Source organism: Pan troglodytes, chromosome 3, assembly GCF_028858775.2.
Source record: "Pan troglodytes isolate AG18354 chromosome 3, NHGRI_mPanTro3-v2.0_pri, whole genome shotgun sequence".
In the NCBI taxonomy this organism is placed as follows: domain Eukaryota; kingdom Metazoa; phylum Chordata; class Mammalia; order Primates; family Hominidae; genus Pan; species Pan troglodytes.
This window is the reverse complement of record NC_072401.2, coordinates 171,268,161-171,286,697: the sequence shown is the minus strand read 5'-3', so window position 1 is coordinate 171,286,697 and position 18,537 is coordinate 171,268,161. Positions and strand designations below refer to the sequence as shown.

The 18,537-nt window shown below is 36.6% G+C and overlaps 1 protein-coding gene across 41 annotated transcripts in view; it reads left to right on the top strand.

Annotated features, from left to right (window-relative positions):
* The first annotated feature begins 710 nt into the window (after nucleotides 1–710).
* The window catches only part of NEK1 (NIMA related kinase 1), a 212,279-nt gene continuing 194,452 nt past the window's right edge, over nucleotides 711–18,537 (top strand). For 13 of the 41 annotated variants that reach the window (XM_054683926.2, XM_054683923.2, XM_054683925.2 and 10 more), the window contains exons 1-5: nucleotides 711–1,207; nucleotides 1,286–1,409; nucleotides 10,743–10,907; nucleotides 11,316–11,412; nucleotides 14,212–14,309. In XM_054683926.2, the coding sequence (XP_054539901.1) occupies nucleotides 10,791–10,907; nucleotides 11,316–11,412; nucleotides 14,212–14,309 (312 nt within the window). In that variant the 5' untranslated portion in view covers nucleotides 711–1,207; nucleotides 1,286–1,409; nucleotides 10,743–10,790. Of the gene's footprint in view, nucleotides 1,410–10,742; nucleotides 10,908–11,315; nucleotides 11,413–14,211; nucleotides 14,310–17,271; nucleotides 17,456–18,537 lie in introns of those variants that run through there. The other 28 variants (XR_008547808.2, XM_063809189.1, XM_063809180.1 and 25 more) reach the window with 11 other exon arrangements.

Here is an 18,537-nt window from a genome sequence, read left to right as displayed (position 1 = left end):
GAGGAAAATAAGTCTTTTGTAGCTGTATGGCGATTGAAGAGGAGATAAAACAAACTCTCCAGCTTTTCAGGTTGGGTGACTTGCAGCGCCATCGTCTGGCAAAGCCGCCAAAATCTTTCAATGTCCCTAGGAATAAAGTTGCCCTGAGTAGGGCCACTCAGGATGACACCAGATGATATCCCTTATTATAGTTTTAGGGGAATCTCTTCCTACCTTCGCCAGTCCTGCAGTGAAAAAATGTACTTAGACTGCTGTACATTTCCAAACCCTTCAACATACAGACAAGTAATTTATACATACATTAGATGTAAAGGTGTAGAAAACCCCATACAGCTTTTAAAAAATATCTCAAGACTTAAACATTCTTCTGTTTCAACCATCCAAGATATAATAGGAAAAGACTTGCTTTTTAAAGCAAAATTGCTCTTTAAAATGTGGCATCCCTAAGTAGTGCGCTTTCATGTAAAATAAAAAAGTCCCTTTCTCGGTGTAGTAGCTGTGGGAAAATTTTATATGCTTTATATTCCAAATTGGTTTCAACTAGTGAGTTCTCTCCCGCATCTCTGCATGACTCTTAACAGCTTTACACTCTCTCCATCCTTTTCATCTCTCCCGTCTCCTCCTTTCTGTCTTCCCGCCTGCGGAGCCCGCCCCTCCCGCCCCTTCCGCCCCTTCCGCCCCTTCGCACAGCACCCTGCCCGCCCCTTCGCACAGCACCCCGCCCGACCCTACGGTTCTAGCCCAGCCTCAGTGCTCCTTCCCAGCCGCCTCCGCTGCGTGCCGCCTTCCACGCGCTGACGTCACACGCCAGCGCCGGTGACGCGCCGGCCGCTCCCCCTTAGTCCGCATTCGCTCCAGGGTTTTGGGACCCTAGGTTGCGGAGTCCTTACCCTACCCTGGCCTCTCGAGCAGTTGTCCCCATAACTCGGAATCTAGAGCCGCTGTTGCGAGGCAGGAGCACGTGGCAGTCAAGTAGCTTCCCAGTCCCGAACGCCGCCCGTCCCCACCCCGCCGTGGCCACTAGCAACGACCTCTGTGAAGTTGGAGAGGCGGTAACGGAGGCACTCCCCCTGCTGCACCCCGCCGTTTCTACGGGGCTCAGAAACCAGTTTGTTTGTTTCGTCGGGGTAGTGTCGACCTGTCTTACGGGCGTCGCCCGAGGCAGGACGGAGTCAAACCCGTGGTATCAACTGAAGACGAGTGTCAGGTGTGGAGAGTCTCAGTGCCCCCTTTCAGTCTGGACTGTGAGCTGCTGCTGGTTAGACAGACTTGGTTTCTCTTTCAGGATGTCATTTTCAAAATGCGGGATGGTACCTCTGCTTTATTAAGCCCCGTAGGAAGACTGCCACACCTAGACTGATGCTTATTAGTCATCACCGTTATTCCTACTAACGTCCTGTGTCACTGAGGTGAGTTCCACTTGGGGGAAGGAATGACATGCAAAATGGTAAAAATCATCCTGGAAATGAGATGTGCGTAGAACTGCTTATATTGAGATTACACAGATACCTTAAGTGTTTGCAGGGAAAATACCTTAATCTCATTTAAATGTTAATTCTCTAAGACACTCTGTATTACAAAGCGATTCTTGGACATTACGGTATTTTTAAAAACTAGAGCGGTAATGGGATTAAAATAATAGGAATCTTAGTATGGATAAGCAAGCATTTGCATTGCTTATGTTGTGTCCAATCTTAAATTACTGATAAATTTTAATTAGGAAGCGAATATGAGTAGTAGTTAGCTGGTTACCCTGTAATCTTAGATTTCCGTTTCCATGATTTGACACAGTTTCCATATGTAAGGCATTAATTGTTGTACTACTTTAAGAGTTTATCATAACTTTTTTTGCAGGCCTATTTTTTGTTCTTTAAGATCTGCTTTAGGAAGCAGAAATTTTTTTATTGCCTTGGTATGTTTCATTAGAAATGTTTATGAAGGATTAAAAGTGGCATCCAATCTAAGTTAATGACCTTTTTTTATGATGCAGCAGTATTGTAGAGCTGATGGAGGGGAGCCAAATTTGGAGAGAAGTAACTCCTTGTTTCTAGTTTACATTTGTCTGGTATTAGAGGTTCTACAGATCTGTTTCACTTAAAATATCCATTGTTCTAGGTGAAATGTAAGGAGCCTATTTTGTGGGAAAACAGGTTTTTTTCACGTTAAAAGTCACTGTCAGGAATTTAATAAAGGTCGTCGGACTTGACCACAGAAGTTCTTTTGAGGTCGTGTGAATAGTACATTGACATTGTATTCCAAGTAAATTTTGCCCTGTCTAATCTCCTGCCTTCTAGTCTAAGTCATGAACATGACACCTTTTCACGAATGTAAATTCTTTATTTACCTGTTGGTAGTTTCTACTACAAAATCTGTTGAATATTGTCTGAATAGACTTACAGAGAAGAAAAAATATTTTGAAAAAAGTCTAATAGAAATTCCATTTTTGCTTTCTGCTTTTTCGAATAAAGGAAAATAAAGAACTTTTTTCCTGAGAAGATAAATGGATCCCCTCCCACTATTCAAGATGGTATTTATTGCTTAGGGAGAACTGTATGTATGGATTGTAGCCGCATACAGCGCCAAAAGACTTCTTGAAACCTGTTGCCATGCCTTTACCATGTTTCCCTTCAAGACAGCCTGTCTGTAGAATATCTGAAACACCTGATGAGAGCTTAATGCTTAACCTAAGTATGTGTTCCAGATTGATCGAAGTTGAGCTTTTCCATTCATATACTCTAAAATTGTTTATATGTGGCTCACAAAATTTTATTATGTCCAAAATTGCTTATTTGTTGCTTTAAAGAAATTCTTAGTGGCTGGGTGCGGTGGCTCTTGCCTGTAATCCCAGCAGTTTGGGAGGCCACGGTGGGTGGATCACTTGAGGTCAGGAGGTTGAGACAAGCCTGGCTGACCTGGCGAACCCATATCTACCAAAAATACAAAAAATTAGACGGGCGTGGTGGTGCGTGCCTGTAATCCCAGCTACTTGGAAGGCTAACACAGGATAATTGCTTGAACCCGGGAGGCAGAGGTTGCAGTGAGCCGAGATACTGCCACTGCACTGTAGCCTGGGCGACTGAGTGAGGCTTGTCTCAAAGAAAAAAAAAAAAAAGAAAGAAATTCTGGGTCAGACGCTGTGGCTCACACCTGTATTCTCAGCATTTTGGGAAGCCGAGGCAGATGGATCATTTGAGGTCAGGAGTTCGAGACCAGCCTGGCCAGTATGGTGAAACCCCGTCTCTACTAAAAATACAAAAATTAGCTGGGTATGGTGTCACACTCCTGTAATCCCAGCTACTTGGGAGGCTGAGGCAGGGGAATCACTTGAACCTCGGAGGCCGAGATGGCGCCATTGCATTCCAGCCTAGGCAACAGAGCAAGACTCTGTCTCAGAAAAAAAAAAAAAAAAAGAAATTCTTAGTAAAATGTGAGGAAAGCTGTCTTATTTGACTAGAGGCTGAGGTACTTTTTTCTGGAGCATAGTTCATATACTTGAAAAGAAGCATGATGCCATAAGAAAACTTTGAATGTCAAAAGTGAGGAGTTTGGAGATGGGGAATTGTTGAAGGATTTTAATTGGAGAAATTGATTTAGCCAGTATTCTTACTATTTCTATCAGATATTATTGTTTTAATATTTATTGTTTTGAATAGATAATACATTTGTATGGTTCAAAATTCAGAAAGTACAAAAGATTGAAAAATCTTTTCAACTATTAAATGCCTTCTTTGTAGGCAGTATTACTAGTTTATTGTGTATCTCTCCATAGATATTATTTAATACAAGCCAGGGGTGCATGTGTGTATATATATACATATGTATATATATACACATATATGAGTAAGCATATATACTTATGTATTTCCTTTTACTAAACAAATGATAGCATGCCATATTTATTATTCTGATCCCTAAAAATCTAACAGTGTATTAAGAAATTATATCAGTTTAAAAGTTGCTGTGTTGACTGTATGTGGATGATTACATATTGCTCTATTAGAAACAGTGCTGCAGAGGATAACTTTGTAGATACTTTGTTTTCCTACATTTGGAAATATTTGTAGGGTAAATTCCTAGAAATTGAATCACTGCATCAAAGTTTCTGTCCCCTTATAATTTTGGTAGATGTTGCCAAATTATTTTCCTTAGTGCTTGTACCAATTTATAGTCCCACCATATTGTTTCCTGCTATTCCCCCACAGTACAGTACAATAATCAACTGTGAATTTTGCCATTCTAATTGATGAAACATGCCGTCTCTTGTGCTTTTTTAAAAAAATTGTGGTTAAATATACATAACATAAAACTTACCCCTTGTATTTTAAAATTGTATTTCTTCTTCTTTTTTTTTTTTTTTTGAGAAGGAGTCTCACTCTGTCACCCAGGCTGGAGTGGAGTGGCGTGATCTCAGCTCACTGCAACCTCTGCCTCCCAGGTTCAAGCGATTCTCCTGTCTCAGCCTCCCGAGTAGCTGGGATTACAGGCCTGCACCACCACACCCAGCTAATTTTTTGTATTCTTAGTAGAGACAGTGGTCTCACCATGTTGGTCAGCCTGACATCAAACTCCTGACCTCAAGTGATCCACCTGCCTCGGCCTCCCAAAGTGCTGGGATTACAAGTGTGAGCCACCATGCCCGGCCAAAATTGTATATCGTTTTACAGGAGATTGGGTATCGTGGCACATTTTAACATAATTTGTATTCATTCTCGGTGTTAACGTTTAACTTCATATCCTTTGTCCACTTTTCTTTTGGATTGTTGTGTTTTTTGGTCTTATAAATATGTACGAGTTTTTTATTTGTTAGAAAAATGAGATTGTTGTAATAGCTAAAATATTGGTCTAGTCATATTAATCCCTCAAGGTTTTTTGATTTTGTGTTGTGCTTCAGCTAACCGCTCTAAGACAGAAGTCATTCTCCCATGTTTTATTTTATTACTATTATGCTTTTATTTCTTACATTTCAGTATTTTAGCATCTAAAATTTAGGTTGGTGTAAAATGAGGGAATAAATTAACTTTTTTTTCCCCACATGGCTACCTAGTTGTCTCACTGCTGGCTTTGAACTTTTTATTTCAAAATTCATCTTTTTTCCTACTGATTTGAAATGTCACTATGATTATTAACCAAGTTTTAAAAGTTTTTTGATTTCTGGACTTCCTGTGATTTGCCTATTTCATAATTATTGTAGCTTTGTAATGTGTTTTGATATTAAGCCAAACAAATTTTCCTTCATTGCTCTTCTTTTTCAATATTTCTCTGGCTGTTCTTCTTCTTTGTGTGTGTGTGTGTGTGTGTGTGTGTGTGTGTGTGTCTGAACTTTAAAATCAGCCTGTCTAATCACCCCCAGCCCCAAAGCTTATGTTTTTATTAGGACAGCATTAACTGTAGAGATTAGGAATGAAAATCTTTATGATATTAAGTCTTCCTATACATTTCTTTCTCTACCCCCACCCCCATCCCGGTGTGTTGTTGTTTTTTAATATTTTTCTCTCAGTTTTTTTGTTGAATATTTTCTATTGGTTCATTTTATAGGCTAGTAATCCTGCCTTCTGCTGTGCCCTGTCTGCCATAAATCCATGAATGAGTTCTTAATTTCAGATATTTTATATTGTAGTTTTAGAATGTCCACTTTTTAGAAATAAATTTTGAGGCCAGGCGCGGTGGCTCACACCTGTCATCCCAGCACTTTGGGAGGCTGAGGCGGGCGGATCACAAGGTCAGGTGATCGAGACCATCCTGGCTAACACGGTGAAACCCCGTCTCTACTAAATATACAAAAAAATTAGCCGGGCGTGGTGGCAGGCGCCTGTAGTCCCAGCTACTTGGGAGGCTGAGGCAGAAGAATGGCGTGAACCTGGGAGTTGGAGCTTGCAGTGAGCCAAGACTGCGCCACTGCACTCCAGCCTGGGCAACAGTGCGAGACTCTGTCTCAAAAAAAAATTAAAAATTAAAAAAAAATTTTAATTCTTTGTTGAAATTCTCCATCTTTTAAAAAATCTGTTTTATCCATCTTTTTATCTTGTTTTCTTAGACATATTAATTAATCATGGTTACTTTCAAGTCCTCTATTAGTAACTTCATGTTTGAGTCATTTGTGAGTCTATATCTGTTTTTGTTTAATGTGCATCATTATTTTTTGATGGGATACTAGACATTGTGAATGAAAAGTCTTAGAGACTCTGAAACATGTATCTTGTAAAAATTGTTAGTTTTGTTTTGGCAGTCTGATGAAGTATCAGTGAATAACTTTGATTTTATCCATGGTTGCTTTTAGGCTTTGTTAGGATGAGACTGTTTCAGTCCTCCTCCATGTATGCACAGTTTAGGAACAGAATAACAGGAGCAGAACTTACTGTAGATTTTTGGACTCCTTCTATTATTTTTCCTCTTCAGGATTTTGGTAGTCCTGAACTCTGACCGCTTTCTCTCCTCAGCAAGACTGCTGCTTTATACTTGAGCTCCATTGTACTGTAGCACAGTTTGGAAACTCTCTTCAGGGAAAAGGCTGGGATGAATGTAGAACCCACTAGTATGTTTCCACCTTTCGGTGATCATAGCCCCTCAATGCATTGCTGTTTCTTTATATATTTTATTCAGGTTTTAAATTGTTTTGGAAGGTGAGGTGATCTGATACTAAGAACACCATCATGGTTGAAAGAGAGTCTCACGATTTATTATGTAGACTTTCACTTAATCTCCTAGATCATAGATGGGATTTCCATTCTTAGTTGTGCCTGGTGTACCCAATCTAGAGATATCTGTGGTCTTCTTTCAAGATGGGAGAGGAGTACTTATCTGACTGGGAGAGGTGGAGGAGGCAAACTAAGTGTCTGACACTTCTTACACAAGCTCTTCACCAATCCTGTTTGAGTCCTAATATTATCCTCACTCTTAGATGCCCCAGTACTTCCAATTATTGAGCTAGTTCGTGGTGGGAATTGACTTGTTTCTGACTTATTTCCCACTGCTGGCTTAAGGTATAGCTTTTCTCTATTCTCCTAAGTCAGTTGCTGCATGTTCTTTTGTGTTTGCCAGCTTCTAGAACTGTATTGCTGTTGCCTTCTCTTCTGTTTTGCCTTTTTGGTAATCCGTTTAAAGTCATGTTCCTCAGGTTTGGAGAAGTAGTAGAGCTAAATATGTAAGGGTCAATCTAGTATGCTTAACTGTAGATTACAGTTTATTTATTTTTACTTTTTAAATAATTAGGCTAAAGAAATTAGTATGACTTCTTTTAATTTTTTGATGGAATGGCTTTCCCCATCACTCTTACTCTTTGTGGCTAAGAGTACAATTCTAAACAGTGTTGACATTATATATTTTCTGACTTTTTAATTTTCTTCTCCTTGAGTCATAGACTAGTCGAGTTGGCAAGGTCTATAAAATGGCATTAGGTTTAAATCTTTCGTGTTTCTAGATAAAGAAACTGAAGTCCACAAAAGGCAGATGGTTAGCGTTTGATTATGTAGCTAGTCTTGTCTCTTGATTCTGAATTCATTGCTTTATTAGGTGACATAACTCTTTGGAAAGCTCAAATATCAAAAAAGTCTCTGATTTTTTCCTTGTTGCTTATCTTCAGGATCAGCTATGTATTATAGAGATTGAATTGATATAATTATTAGAGACCTTAAGAACACTATAGAGTGAGTAAAGTTGGTATTGTGATTTTCATTTGAAGTTGGAAACTGAATGGTAGAAAAGGCAAACATTAATTTGAGTTTATTACAATACTGAAGTAAACAGGATTCGTATGTTCCTTCAGTTACAAGTTATGATTTTGTATGTGGAAGCCTATAGTACAATTTGTTATTGTTTTCTATTTCATTTGGTATGAAAAATTTTATGGAATTATAATTCAGTTGAGAAGTCTCACAACTAGGAAGTAGCTCAGTTAAATATATTGTAAGATGCTGAAAGTAATCTATTTTTTCATGTTTTCCCTTTTACTTCCTTTATTGTACACTGACATTACAAAAAAGGAGAGTTTGTCTGTTTTCCTGAAAGTCATCTACCACAAGTCTTTTGTTGTTCAGAAAAGTGTCTGCATTTGACATATTTGATGGCAATTAGAGTCATCTTTCTTTACTAACAGGATCAGTAGGTCTGCTTTATAGAGTTAGAACCACAATGTTCAGTAGTAATGTTGGCAGTAGAATGCAACACTGGGGACTTTTGGAGCTTCTGTCTTATTAGTGTGGTCCCTAGAAAGGAATTGGCAACTTAATTTTAAGGAATGGCCAAACTGACTAATTTTGTTTCCCTCTCTTGGCAGAAAGTCACAGAATAATGATGATTGTGAAGTAATCTCATTATATGGCTATTATTTAATTTAATTTATGAAATTTAGATTACTAAGATGAGTTTATCTTGATTTTTTTTGTAAGTAGCATAGTAATGTAATATATTAAACATTCATGTTCTGGAAAAATCATTAAATTGTGGCTGGTGCCCAGATAGCCATTATATTGTGCCAGTTAACACAACTTGGGCTTGAAAATATATTTGGAACAACTTTTCTTCTTTAACTCACTGATGCTAAAATGCTATAATAATGGTTTATTTCTTGTTTCTCTTAAAGTTGCTAAAGGCAATCTTGTTTTCTAAGGTAGAGAAAGGCTCTTTCTCACAAAATTTCATGAGTCATACTTATCTCATCAGTGCTACCACAGGCTGAGTTCTGGCCTGTGGTCTGGTCTTGCAGGCACAGCATATGATGTTTGTCATTTAAGGAGATTGGATCATTTTTAGAGGCAAAATAAAGTTAAAAACAAATTTGGCATTGATGGATGAGATAAGAACATGGATTTTTTAATTTACAATGAGAAATATGGTAAACTGCCACAGAAATTTAAAAAGAGTTTCACGACAAACTTATTTTCTCCTAGAAAGGAATCACACATTGGAAGCCTGCTATGAATGGAAATAAAAAAGAGCAAGCTAGGTGAATTAAATGTTTATTAGTTTCAGATTAGCATAGTAAATTCATGTATGTCTACAATAAGGGTGATATTGCCAATAGGTGGTACACATTATTGCTCTTATGACTCTTTCTCACACTTTTTTCAGCTTTCACTAGCTAGCTTATTGTATTCTGGCTTCTCCTGAAACTACCACTCTTTTGAAATTACTATTCCTAAAGATACTAATGACCTTAATCAATTGTTTTGGTATGGTAAGGGTTTAAATGTGATACTAAAAGTAGAAATATAAAGAAAACATTAATACATTTGTTTATATCAAAATAATCTTTTATACTTAAATAAAGGCAACTAGGATATAAGGGAAAATAATTTATGACAGATAAGGACTTCATTACATAAGGAGTTTTTACAAATTAAAGACCAACTCAGTATAAAATGATTAAAGAACATGGATGAATAGTTCAAAAGAGAAAAAATAGAAATGTTCAATAAATGTGGCTGCTCATGGTGGCTCACACCTCTAATCTCAGCACTTTGGGAGGCCAAGGCGGGCAGATCACCTGAGGTCAGGAGTTCAAGACCAGCCAACATGGCGAAACCCCGTCTCTACTAAAAATACAAAAATTAGCTGTGTGTGGTGGCACACACCTGTAATCCTAGCTACTTGGGAGGCTGAGGCAGGGGAATCGCTGGAACCTGGAAGGTGGAGATTGCAGTGAGCCGAGATCGTGTGACTGCACTCCATCCTGGGCTTCAGAGTGAGACTGTCTTAAAAAAAAAAAAAGAAAAAGAAATGTTCAATAAATGTGGAAGAATTTTTCAAATTCACTGGTAAGCAAAAGAAATCAAAATAAAAACGAAACACCATTTTCCCCATTAGACGTATGGAGTAACAACAATAACAAATAGTGACACAGTGTTCATATGTGCCAAGTACTGTTTTCAGTACATTCTTACATTAACTAATTCTTCCAACACTTCTGTAAATATGTACTATGGTTATTCACATTTTACATGTGACCAAACTGAGCACATAGAGATAAGTAACTTGCCTAAGTTTACATAACAAATAAGTGATAAAGCTAAGATTTAAACTTTTTAGTGTTCTTTAACTACTACCCTTTATTGCTTCTCAAAGATTTTAATAAATAACAACCAGTGTTTTGTTATTATAAATGACATTACAGTAAACATCTCCCTAAATACAAGAAATAGTAATAACCAGTGTTAATGAGGGTACCTAGTAGCAGGCACTACTGGCTAAATACGTATTAGTAGACAGTTCTGTTAAGACACTTAATATGTTTGAAAGCCATACTGTAACATGGGCATATTCTTTGAATTCAGAATTTATCCTAAGGAAATCCTTACAATAAGCACATTAAAACATGTGTACAAAAACTATCCGAAATTGTTCTATACTAGCAAACATTTTAAACGAATGTTGAATAAGAGGGGATTAGTTAAATAACTTCGAGAAATAGTGTATTATTAGGTTTTCATTCTTTTTGGAGAAAATAAAGTAATGCTACTAATTAATTCATGTAAATTTGCCTTTCTCTCCATACATTAAGTATACGCAGTATTTGGCTTTCCAAAGCATTCTTATAAAATTGAAATATCGCATTTTTTTCTCTTTTTGGATGTAATTAGGTTGTACTAGTAAAGTATATAAAGTGTAACTTTTAGTGAATATATTAAATATCCTTTTTTAAAATGTTAGCAAATCACTAAAGAATTAGAATTTGAATTAAACATTAAAATTGTTATGAAGTTATAATGTTTTATCTCATGTTATAAATGCTTTATCTTTTTTGTTAGTTTTTTAAATGTCTAGCATATCTGTAAAGATGCCTTAGAAAAAGAATCATGGAGAAGTATGTTAGACTACAGAAGATTGGAGAAGGTTCATTTGGAAAAGCCATTCTTGTTAAATCTACAGAAGATGGCAGACAGTATGTTATCAAGGAAATTAACATCTCAAGAGTAAGTATATTTTTAGTTTGGTTTCATGAGTAATGGTTTAGTTACAATAGAGCTCATTGTTAGAGATTTTCTTTAAAAAAAAAAAAAGTAATCGATAACCTAAAGCAAAAGACTCCTTTATTCCCACTAATATCAGAATACCCTATATATTCTTTCAGATTTTTTCTATGATATGTGCTTATGTTTATGTGTTTAGAAAAATATACTTGCTGTTCTGTAACCTAATCTAGTTTGGACATCTTAAAATGTTTCTACTTACAGATTCAACTCATTCTTTTTAACTTCTTGCTCTATTTTGTTGATTGAACTGTATTAATACTATTATGTTTTAGCCACTCACCTATTGATGGACTTTTAGGTTGTTTATTAATGGTTTCATTTACTATTTTCTTTTTCCTCCCATTTAAGATGTCCAGTAAAGAAAGAGAAGAATCAAGGAGAGAAGTTGCAGTATTGGCAAACATGAAGCATCCAAATATTGTCCAGTATAGAGAATCATTTGAAGGTCAGATAAATTATGCGAGAGAGTTAAAAAATCCTAAGACATTAATAAATCTTTTTGTGAATGCATTCTTAGGAAAAAGATACCATTTTTGCTTAAAAACGTACGCATATGAATATCAGCTTGATTCAAGGACAATACTGATATCATGCCTACATTTTTTTTTTTTTTTTAATTGAGACAGTCTCGCTCAGTGGCCCAGGCTGGAGTGCAGGGGCATGATCTCGGCTTACTCCAACCTCTGCCTCCCAGGTTCAAGTGATTCTTATGCCTCAGCCTCCCAACTGTGCCTGTATAATTTAATACTGGCTGTTATTAGTGATTGCTTTAAAAGAAGCAATGCAGTAAGTGCAAGAATTTGGACAGAGCAAGAACAGTAATTTACATATTTTTAAACTGAACTTCCTGTAAGTGCTGCCACCACTACCACTGAGAAAATGTTCTGATCTTTAGAAAGTATCCTCACTCAGTATGCTCCTCTGTACCTCACTATTATAATAGTGAGGTATGTTGAAAGTTTTCTCAGGTTCTTAAAGTATTATAGCTATAATGCTGTTTTGGAACTATATGCATTATATTTAATAATGCAGGTATTAAGATAAGGCAAAGCTTCTCTAAAGGCAGGTCAAAGTGGTTTATTGAATTCCTACCCAAATATTCTCATTATTATAAATTTCTGTAAACTAAAAACCAGGTAATCTAGATTGAAAGTAGAAGATAATTGAAATGACTCAGGGACATATCACATACCAGTTTCAGAGTCTGAATTAGAGCTAAAGTTACTACATTCCCAGATGAACTCAGTGTCTACTATAAGTCTCTTCTACTTTTATAAAAATGTGATTCAATTAATACATTATGTCACAAGGTACTGTATTTTTTATGCTGGCAGTGAAATGAAGATTTATATTTCATGTGAAAGAGTACAAAATTAACCAACTCTTCCTTTTCAGGACCTTGAATTTTCCTTTATCTTTCTCCTGGCATCTATCCTTTAGTTTCTTTTTTTGTTGTTGTTAACAAAATTTTAATATTTCAAGTTAAAAGGTTTTGAGCAAATATTCCAGCAGATGTTTTGGATTTATATTGACTGCTTCACATAGAAACATCTGTGTGATTCAAAAGGGGTAGCATGTTTTAAAAATAAGGCTTTATTATTTCTCTTAGTTTTGGAAGAATACATGCTAGCGTCAAACATAAATGATAGCATAGTATACGTAATTTTTTGCTTTTTGTTTCTTATGCTACATACATTATAACATCTATATACATATAAATAGTGAATTATACAGTTTTCAGGAGTTTTTTTCACATTATAATTTCTCACATGTATATTTGGATGATCTTTCCAGGTCAATCATAAAAAGTCATACAGATTCTTAATTAGCTTTATCATATAGATTCTTATCCCAGTGGCACATTACAAACAGTAGATCAAAAGAAGATATGTGCACCACGAGTGACAAGAATGTCACCACAAAGTATAAGAAATAAATACTCCTGGAGGCTGGGTGCGGTGGCTCACAATTGTAATTTCAGCAACTTCGGGAGGCTGAGGTGGGAGGATCTCTTGAGCCCAGAAATTTGAGATCAGCCTGGGAAACATAGGGTGTTTGTAGACCCCATCTCTACAAAAATTTAAAAAATTAGCCAGGTGTGGTGGTGTGTGCCTGCGGTTCCACCTACTCTGGAAGCTAAGGTGGGAGGTTTGCTTGAGCTCGGGAGGTCGAGGCTACAGTGAGCCATCATCGTGCCATTGCACTCTAACCTGGACCCTGTCTCAAAAGAAAAAAAAAATACTGCTGGAAATAAGGCCATAGCACAGTCAGTGAAAGAAGTGAGAACTAGGAAAACTGTTCTTTGAGTTGTGATAGTCTCAGTACTATGTAGTGATTCAGAAAATGTTAAAAGTGATATTGGCCACTCTTCCTTACTTAAGAAGTAAGGGATGGAAAGAATCATCAAAGTGTTCTTCTAAGCTGGACACAGTAGCATGGGCTTGTAGTCCTAGCTATTGGGGAGGCTGAGGCGAGAGATTCCCTTGAGCCCAGGAGCTCAAGGTCAGCATGAGCAAAATATTGAGACACTTTTTCTTAAAAGAAAAAAAAAAGCCTAAATAAAAAAAAGAAGTGTTCTTGTAGTCCTTTCTATCCATAGGAAGAAGCACAGAAGTACCTTTCTTTGTGGACCGAGACATAAAGGTGGATGGGGCAGTGCCCATCTTCATGTTTGTTCACAAATCATATGCAATTTTTTAAAAAGTGCATAAAATTAAAGAAAGCTCCAAGAGGGTGGAAACAGTGTATCCTATACACTGTTGAATCCTCAGAGTTTATCACAACACTTATTTTATTTATTTAATAAGTAAGTGATTAAAGTGGATAAAACAAAGCAGAGAATTAGTGGCCAGTCAGAAAACTAAGATAACCCATCTCTGATGTGATATATTGGTGGAAAAACATGATTTTATGTGTGACATTTAAGGAATTGTATTTATTGAATGAAATCAAGTATGTCTGCATTTTCTTTATATTTCAGAGATGTTTAGGTCAATGCAAACAGCACTATTCAATAAAATAGTGTATTTTTAATAGAAATCATTAATGATGGAGTTTTCTGTTAACCTAAGTCATTATACAATCTTTGTGACCGGTATACCTTGACTTTGTGCCCTAATTCTTTTGAGTATGGTCCTGTTTTTTGTTTAGCAGCTGCTTTTTAGTAAGCTTTTAAGTACTTTTAATTTAGCCATGCTTTTGGTGTACATTTTTAAAAGTGGACTGTAATGTTTATATTTTGTAGAAAATGGCTCTCTCTACATAGTAATGGATTACTGTGAGGGAGGGGATCTGTTTAAGCGAATAAATGCTCAGAAAGGCGTTTTGTTTCAAGAGGATCAGGTAAGTTTGCATTTAGGAAATTGACTCTTACTCTATTATTGAGAAGTAGTTCAAAATTTGTTTATGTGTGTATTTGTTTTTAACTACAAATGCTAATCAAAATTACTAGGGAAGTTTAGTATATCAATAGTTTACTCATATTTACCTCTAATTAGCTGCCACCTTTGTTCAGTTGCCCATCTCATTTATAGTCTGTAATGATATATTGTTATCTCTCTGATGTATGTTATATATATCATGCGTCTATGTATATGCCTTAATTATTCATTATAACTGACTAATTAGTCTATATTCTGTCAATCTGGCTTACTGCTGCCAGACTATATATTCCTAAAATGTGGCTTTGCCAGGTAACTCCAGCTCTAGAAGCCTTGCACCGACAACTGCATTAAATCTAATCTCTCTTTTGATTTCCAGGATCTCTAAAATATGGCCGTTCCCTACCTAAGCAGCCTTATTTTTTTCTATTCCCTAATCTGTACCTCTTTTCATTTGCTTTAACAGATATTTATTGAGCATGTGCTTTGTGTTAGGCACCAGGCCACATGTTTGTACATCTCATTCTCCTTCCTGTGTATTTACTCTGATTATTTAATTTATTTTGGTAAGCCTTTTCCCCAAACTTTGTTATTAATACTCTACCTTTTTTTTTTAAGCTCAGTTCAAGTCCCACCTTCTTTAAATTTTCCATAACTACTTTAATCTGTGATATTTTCCTTCTCTACATTCCTATCACATTTCTCATTATCACCAGTTCTTAATTTTAATTGCCCGCTTTTACATAGGGGAGTAGAGGGAGCACTGTGCTAGGAGTGTTGTATTTGTTATCTCTTCTAATTTGGATAAGTTTTTTCAATTTATAAGAAATCCAAGAGAGGTTAAGTACTTGCCCCAAATCACATAGTCAGTGTTTGAACCCACCTCTAACTCTAAAGTTTATAACATTTTCTTTTCACACACTTGAATTATAAAAGTATTGAAGTATACAGAAATGGAAAGTCTTCTTTCTCCACCCTTTTGTTCCTGAGATTACCACTGCTTTTAGTTTGGTGTATTCTTCCAGACTTTCTTTTCCATACTTAACACATGTACATATATACATTAAGACACACACATTCAGAAATGGGATATTATTATTATTTATTTATTTTTATTTTTATTTTTTTTTTTGAGACAGAGTCTCACTCTGTCACCCAGGCTCGAGTGGAGTGGCACAATCTCGACTCACTGCAACCTCCGCCTTCCGGGTTCACGCCATTCTCCTGCCTCAGCCTCCCGAGTAGCTGGGACTACAGGCGCCTGCCACCACGCCTGGCTAATTTTTTGTATTTTTAGGAGAGATGGGGTTTCACCGTGTTAGCCAGGGTGGTCTCCATCTCCTGACCTCATGATCTGCCCGCCTCAGTCTCCCAAAGTGCTGGGATTACAGGCGTGAGCCACCGCGCCCGGCTGGGATATTATTATTTTTAAGATAGGCTCTCGCTCTGTCACCCCAGCTGGAGTGCAGTGGCACCATCACAGCTCATTGCTGCCTTGCACTCCTGAACACAAGCAATTTTCCCACCTCACTCTCTGGAGTAGCTGCTGCTACAGGAACGTGCCACTAGGCCCAGCTAATTTTTTAAAAATTTATTTTATTATTATTATTTTTTTTGTAGAGATGAGGTCTTGCTATATTGCCCAGGCTGTTCTCAAACTCCTGGCTTCAAGCAATCTTCCTACCTTGGCCTCTCAAAGTGCTGGGATTATAGGCACGAGCCACTGTGCCATTTCTGGCCAGGCACAGACATGGGTTTGAGTTCTTGCTCTACTTATCAAGTTGGTAATTGTTCTGTTAACAAGTTCTGAGATTATTTTCTCATTTGTTAATAGGGAGATACCTACTATACATATGGTGAAGGTCAAATAGTAATGTATGTTAGTATATACAATGCTATTTTTATTAGAACATTGTCAGATATATTTCATTGTTTGTGCTTATTTTCATTCATTTATCCCTATCGAACTTTAAAATGTTTGCTATTAAATGATATTCCCTTATAAAGCACATTGATATTTTATAGATTTGATTCTACTCTTTGATAAGTACTCTTAGTACATAATGTGGTGTGTGTGTGTATGTGTGTGTGTGTGTATGTGTGTGTGTATCTTGTCTTCCTGGAAATTATTATGGAGATTTGTATAGTTCATCCATCAGTGAAGTTATTTATCATAAATGATAAAAATTTGGCAAGCCATTCTTTTAAGTTAATAGCATTTTTTCTACCCTTCTGAATAGCAAGTTCTGTTAGCACAAATAAGGATGCTATTTATTTTAGCCTATTTAAAATAGGAAGAGGTCATTTAAACTACTTTCTGGGCTTTGAAACAGGAAAACTTAGAGCTCCATTAAACTGTAGCTTAGCATCAGTTTGAGATGATTTTGTCCCTTTCTAGAATGTAAGTGGGGAACAGGAAGACCTGTGAAACAGATGATTCTCCAGCTACTGAAGCCATTCTCTTCAGTGATACTTCCTGTTTGCATCTTTACTGGACAAAAATCTAGTCAGGTTAAGAAGCAACCTGAGTCTATGACTTTATTAATAGAAAATAATGAGATGAACTAAGTACGTTCCCTTGGACAGTCTCTACATAGATATTTTAAAGATGTACCAGTATTTTTGCCTTATTTGCAAGTTTTGGATGAGTTTTTTTGATAGTCTCCCCACATGTGACCATAAATAATTTTCAGAATATATTCTTGATCAAAATAAAATCTGGCTTCATTAGGGTTGGTCCAAATAGTTAGGTGCAGCAAGAATGTTAATTAAACAAAGAACTTGAGTTTGCTCTGAAAACCTAGAGCATTATATTATCAAACAACTACTAAGGTTACAGAATTGATTTCTGTCTATAAATTTTCATAAAGAATCTTTGATTGGATTTTTAAAAACTCTTATTTGTTCTTCTATCCTAACGTCAGGAAACTGAGCCCGATACATTCTCTACCAAATTTCACCTGTAGTACCTATAAATTGGAGTGAAGTTTTTTCTTTTTGAGAATCTCCAAATATGCCAAGGTCCCTGGTTGCTAGAAAGTGACTTTACCATTTACGACGCAAGGACCCTGTAAGTTAGATAACAGGACAGTTTCCTGGCAGCACGATGTAAGTATTGGTTCCACATATATTTCCTTTTTTTTTTTTTTTTTGAGGTGGAGTCTGGCTCTGTCCCCCAGGCTGGAGTGCTGTGGCGTGATCTCGGCTCACTGCAAGCTCTGCCTCCCGGGTTCACGCCATTCTTCTGCCTCAGCCTCCCGAGTAGCTGGGACTACAGGTGCCCGCCACCACGCCGGCTAATTTTTTTGGATTTTTAGTAGAGACGGGGTTTCACTGTGTTAGCCAGGATGGTCTTGATCTCCTGACCTCATGATCCGCCCGCCTCTGCCTCCCAAAGTGCTGGGATTATGGGCATGAGCCACTGCGCCCAGCCTGGTTCCACATATATTTCTTAGTAGTAGGTTTGTCATAACTGATTACATGAAAATCATCTCAAATAAGGCACTCCAGGTATGGCCTTGGTTGCACAATTGATTTGTCCAATTACATTCTGATAAAAAGGAATATAGATTCTTATCGAACCCATGAAAATTACCAATATTGTCCTGAAAAGTAAAAATATGTAAAACTATTTGCTTCTGAATTCTGAGTAGATTATTAAGATCAAATATCATTTTAAGTTTATAAAAACATAATCTAAATTGAGAATTAGATATAGCTTAAGAAAGAAAAAAGGCTTCCTCATCTATTCATTAAATTTTGAACATTAAAAATAATACCAATCATATTCCAAACAACCACAATTAAATTTTATTTAATTCAGTTTATTCATTCCTAGTAATTCTTGATCTTGGATCAAGCAGTTAGCATTCATGATGTTTGTCAGCTTATGTACAAAAAAGTCTTGAAGAAATTCTGACTCAGTTCATTGATAAGTTCCTTGATCATTTAAGCAATGTTAGGTCAGAAACTTGTACCCAAGAGTCTATTTTCTGAAGTGCCAGTAGTTTGGCATTCCTAGTGTAGTCCTTTTCAGGAGCTTTCTGGCAAGCATCAAGCAGCAAAGGCCTATTTGATAATGAGACTGAAAGGCTGTGGTTAGTTTATTATAGTAACCAATAATAGAATAAAATGCTCTGTTGGGGCAGAGTACATAGATTTGATAAGGGCTTGATGAATGTTTTTCTTGA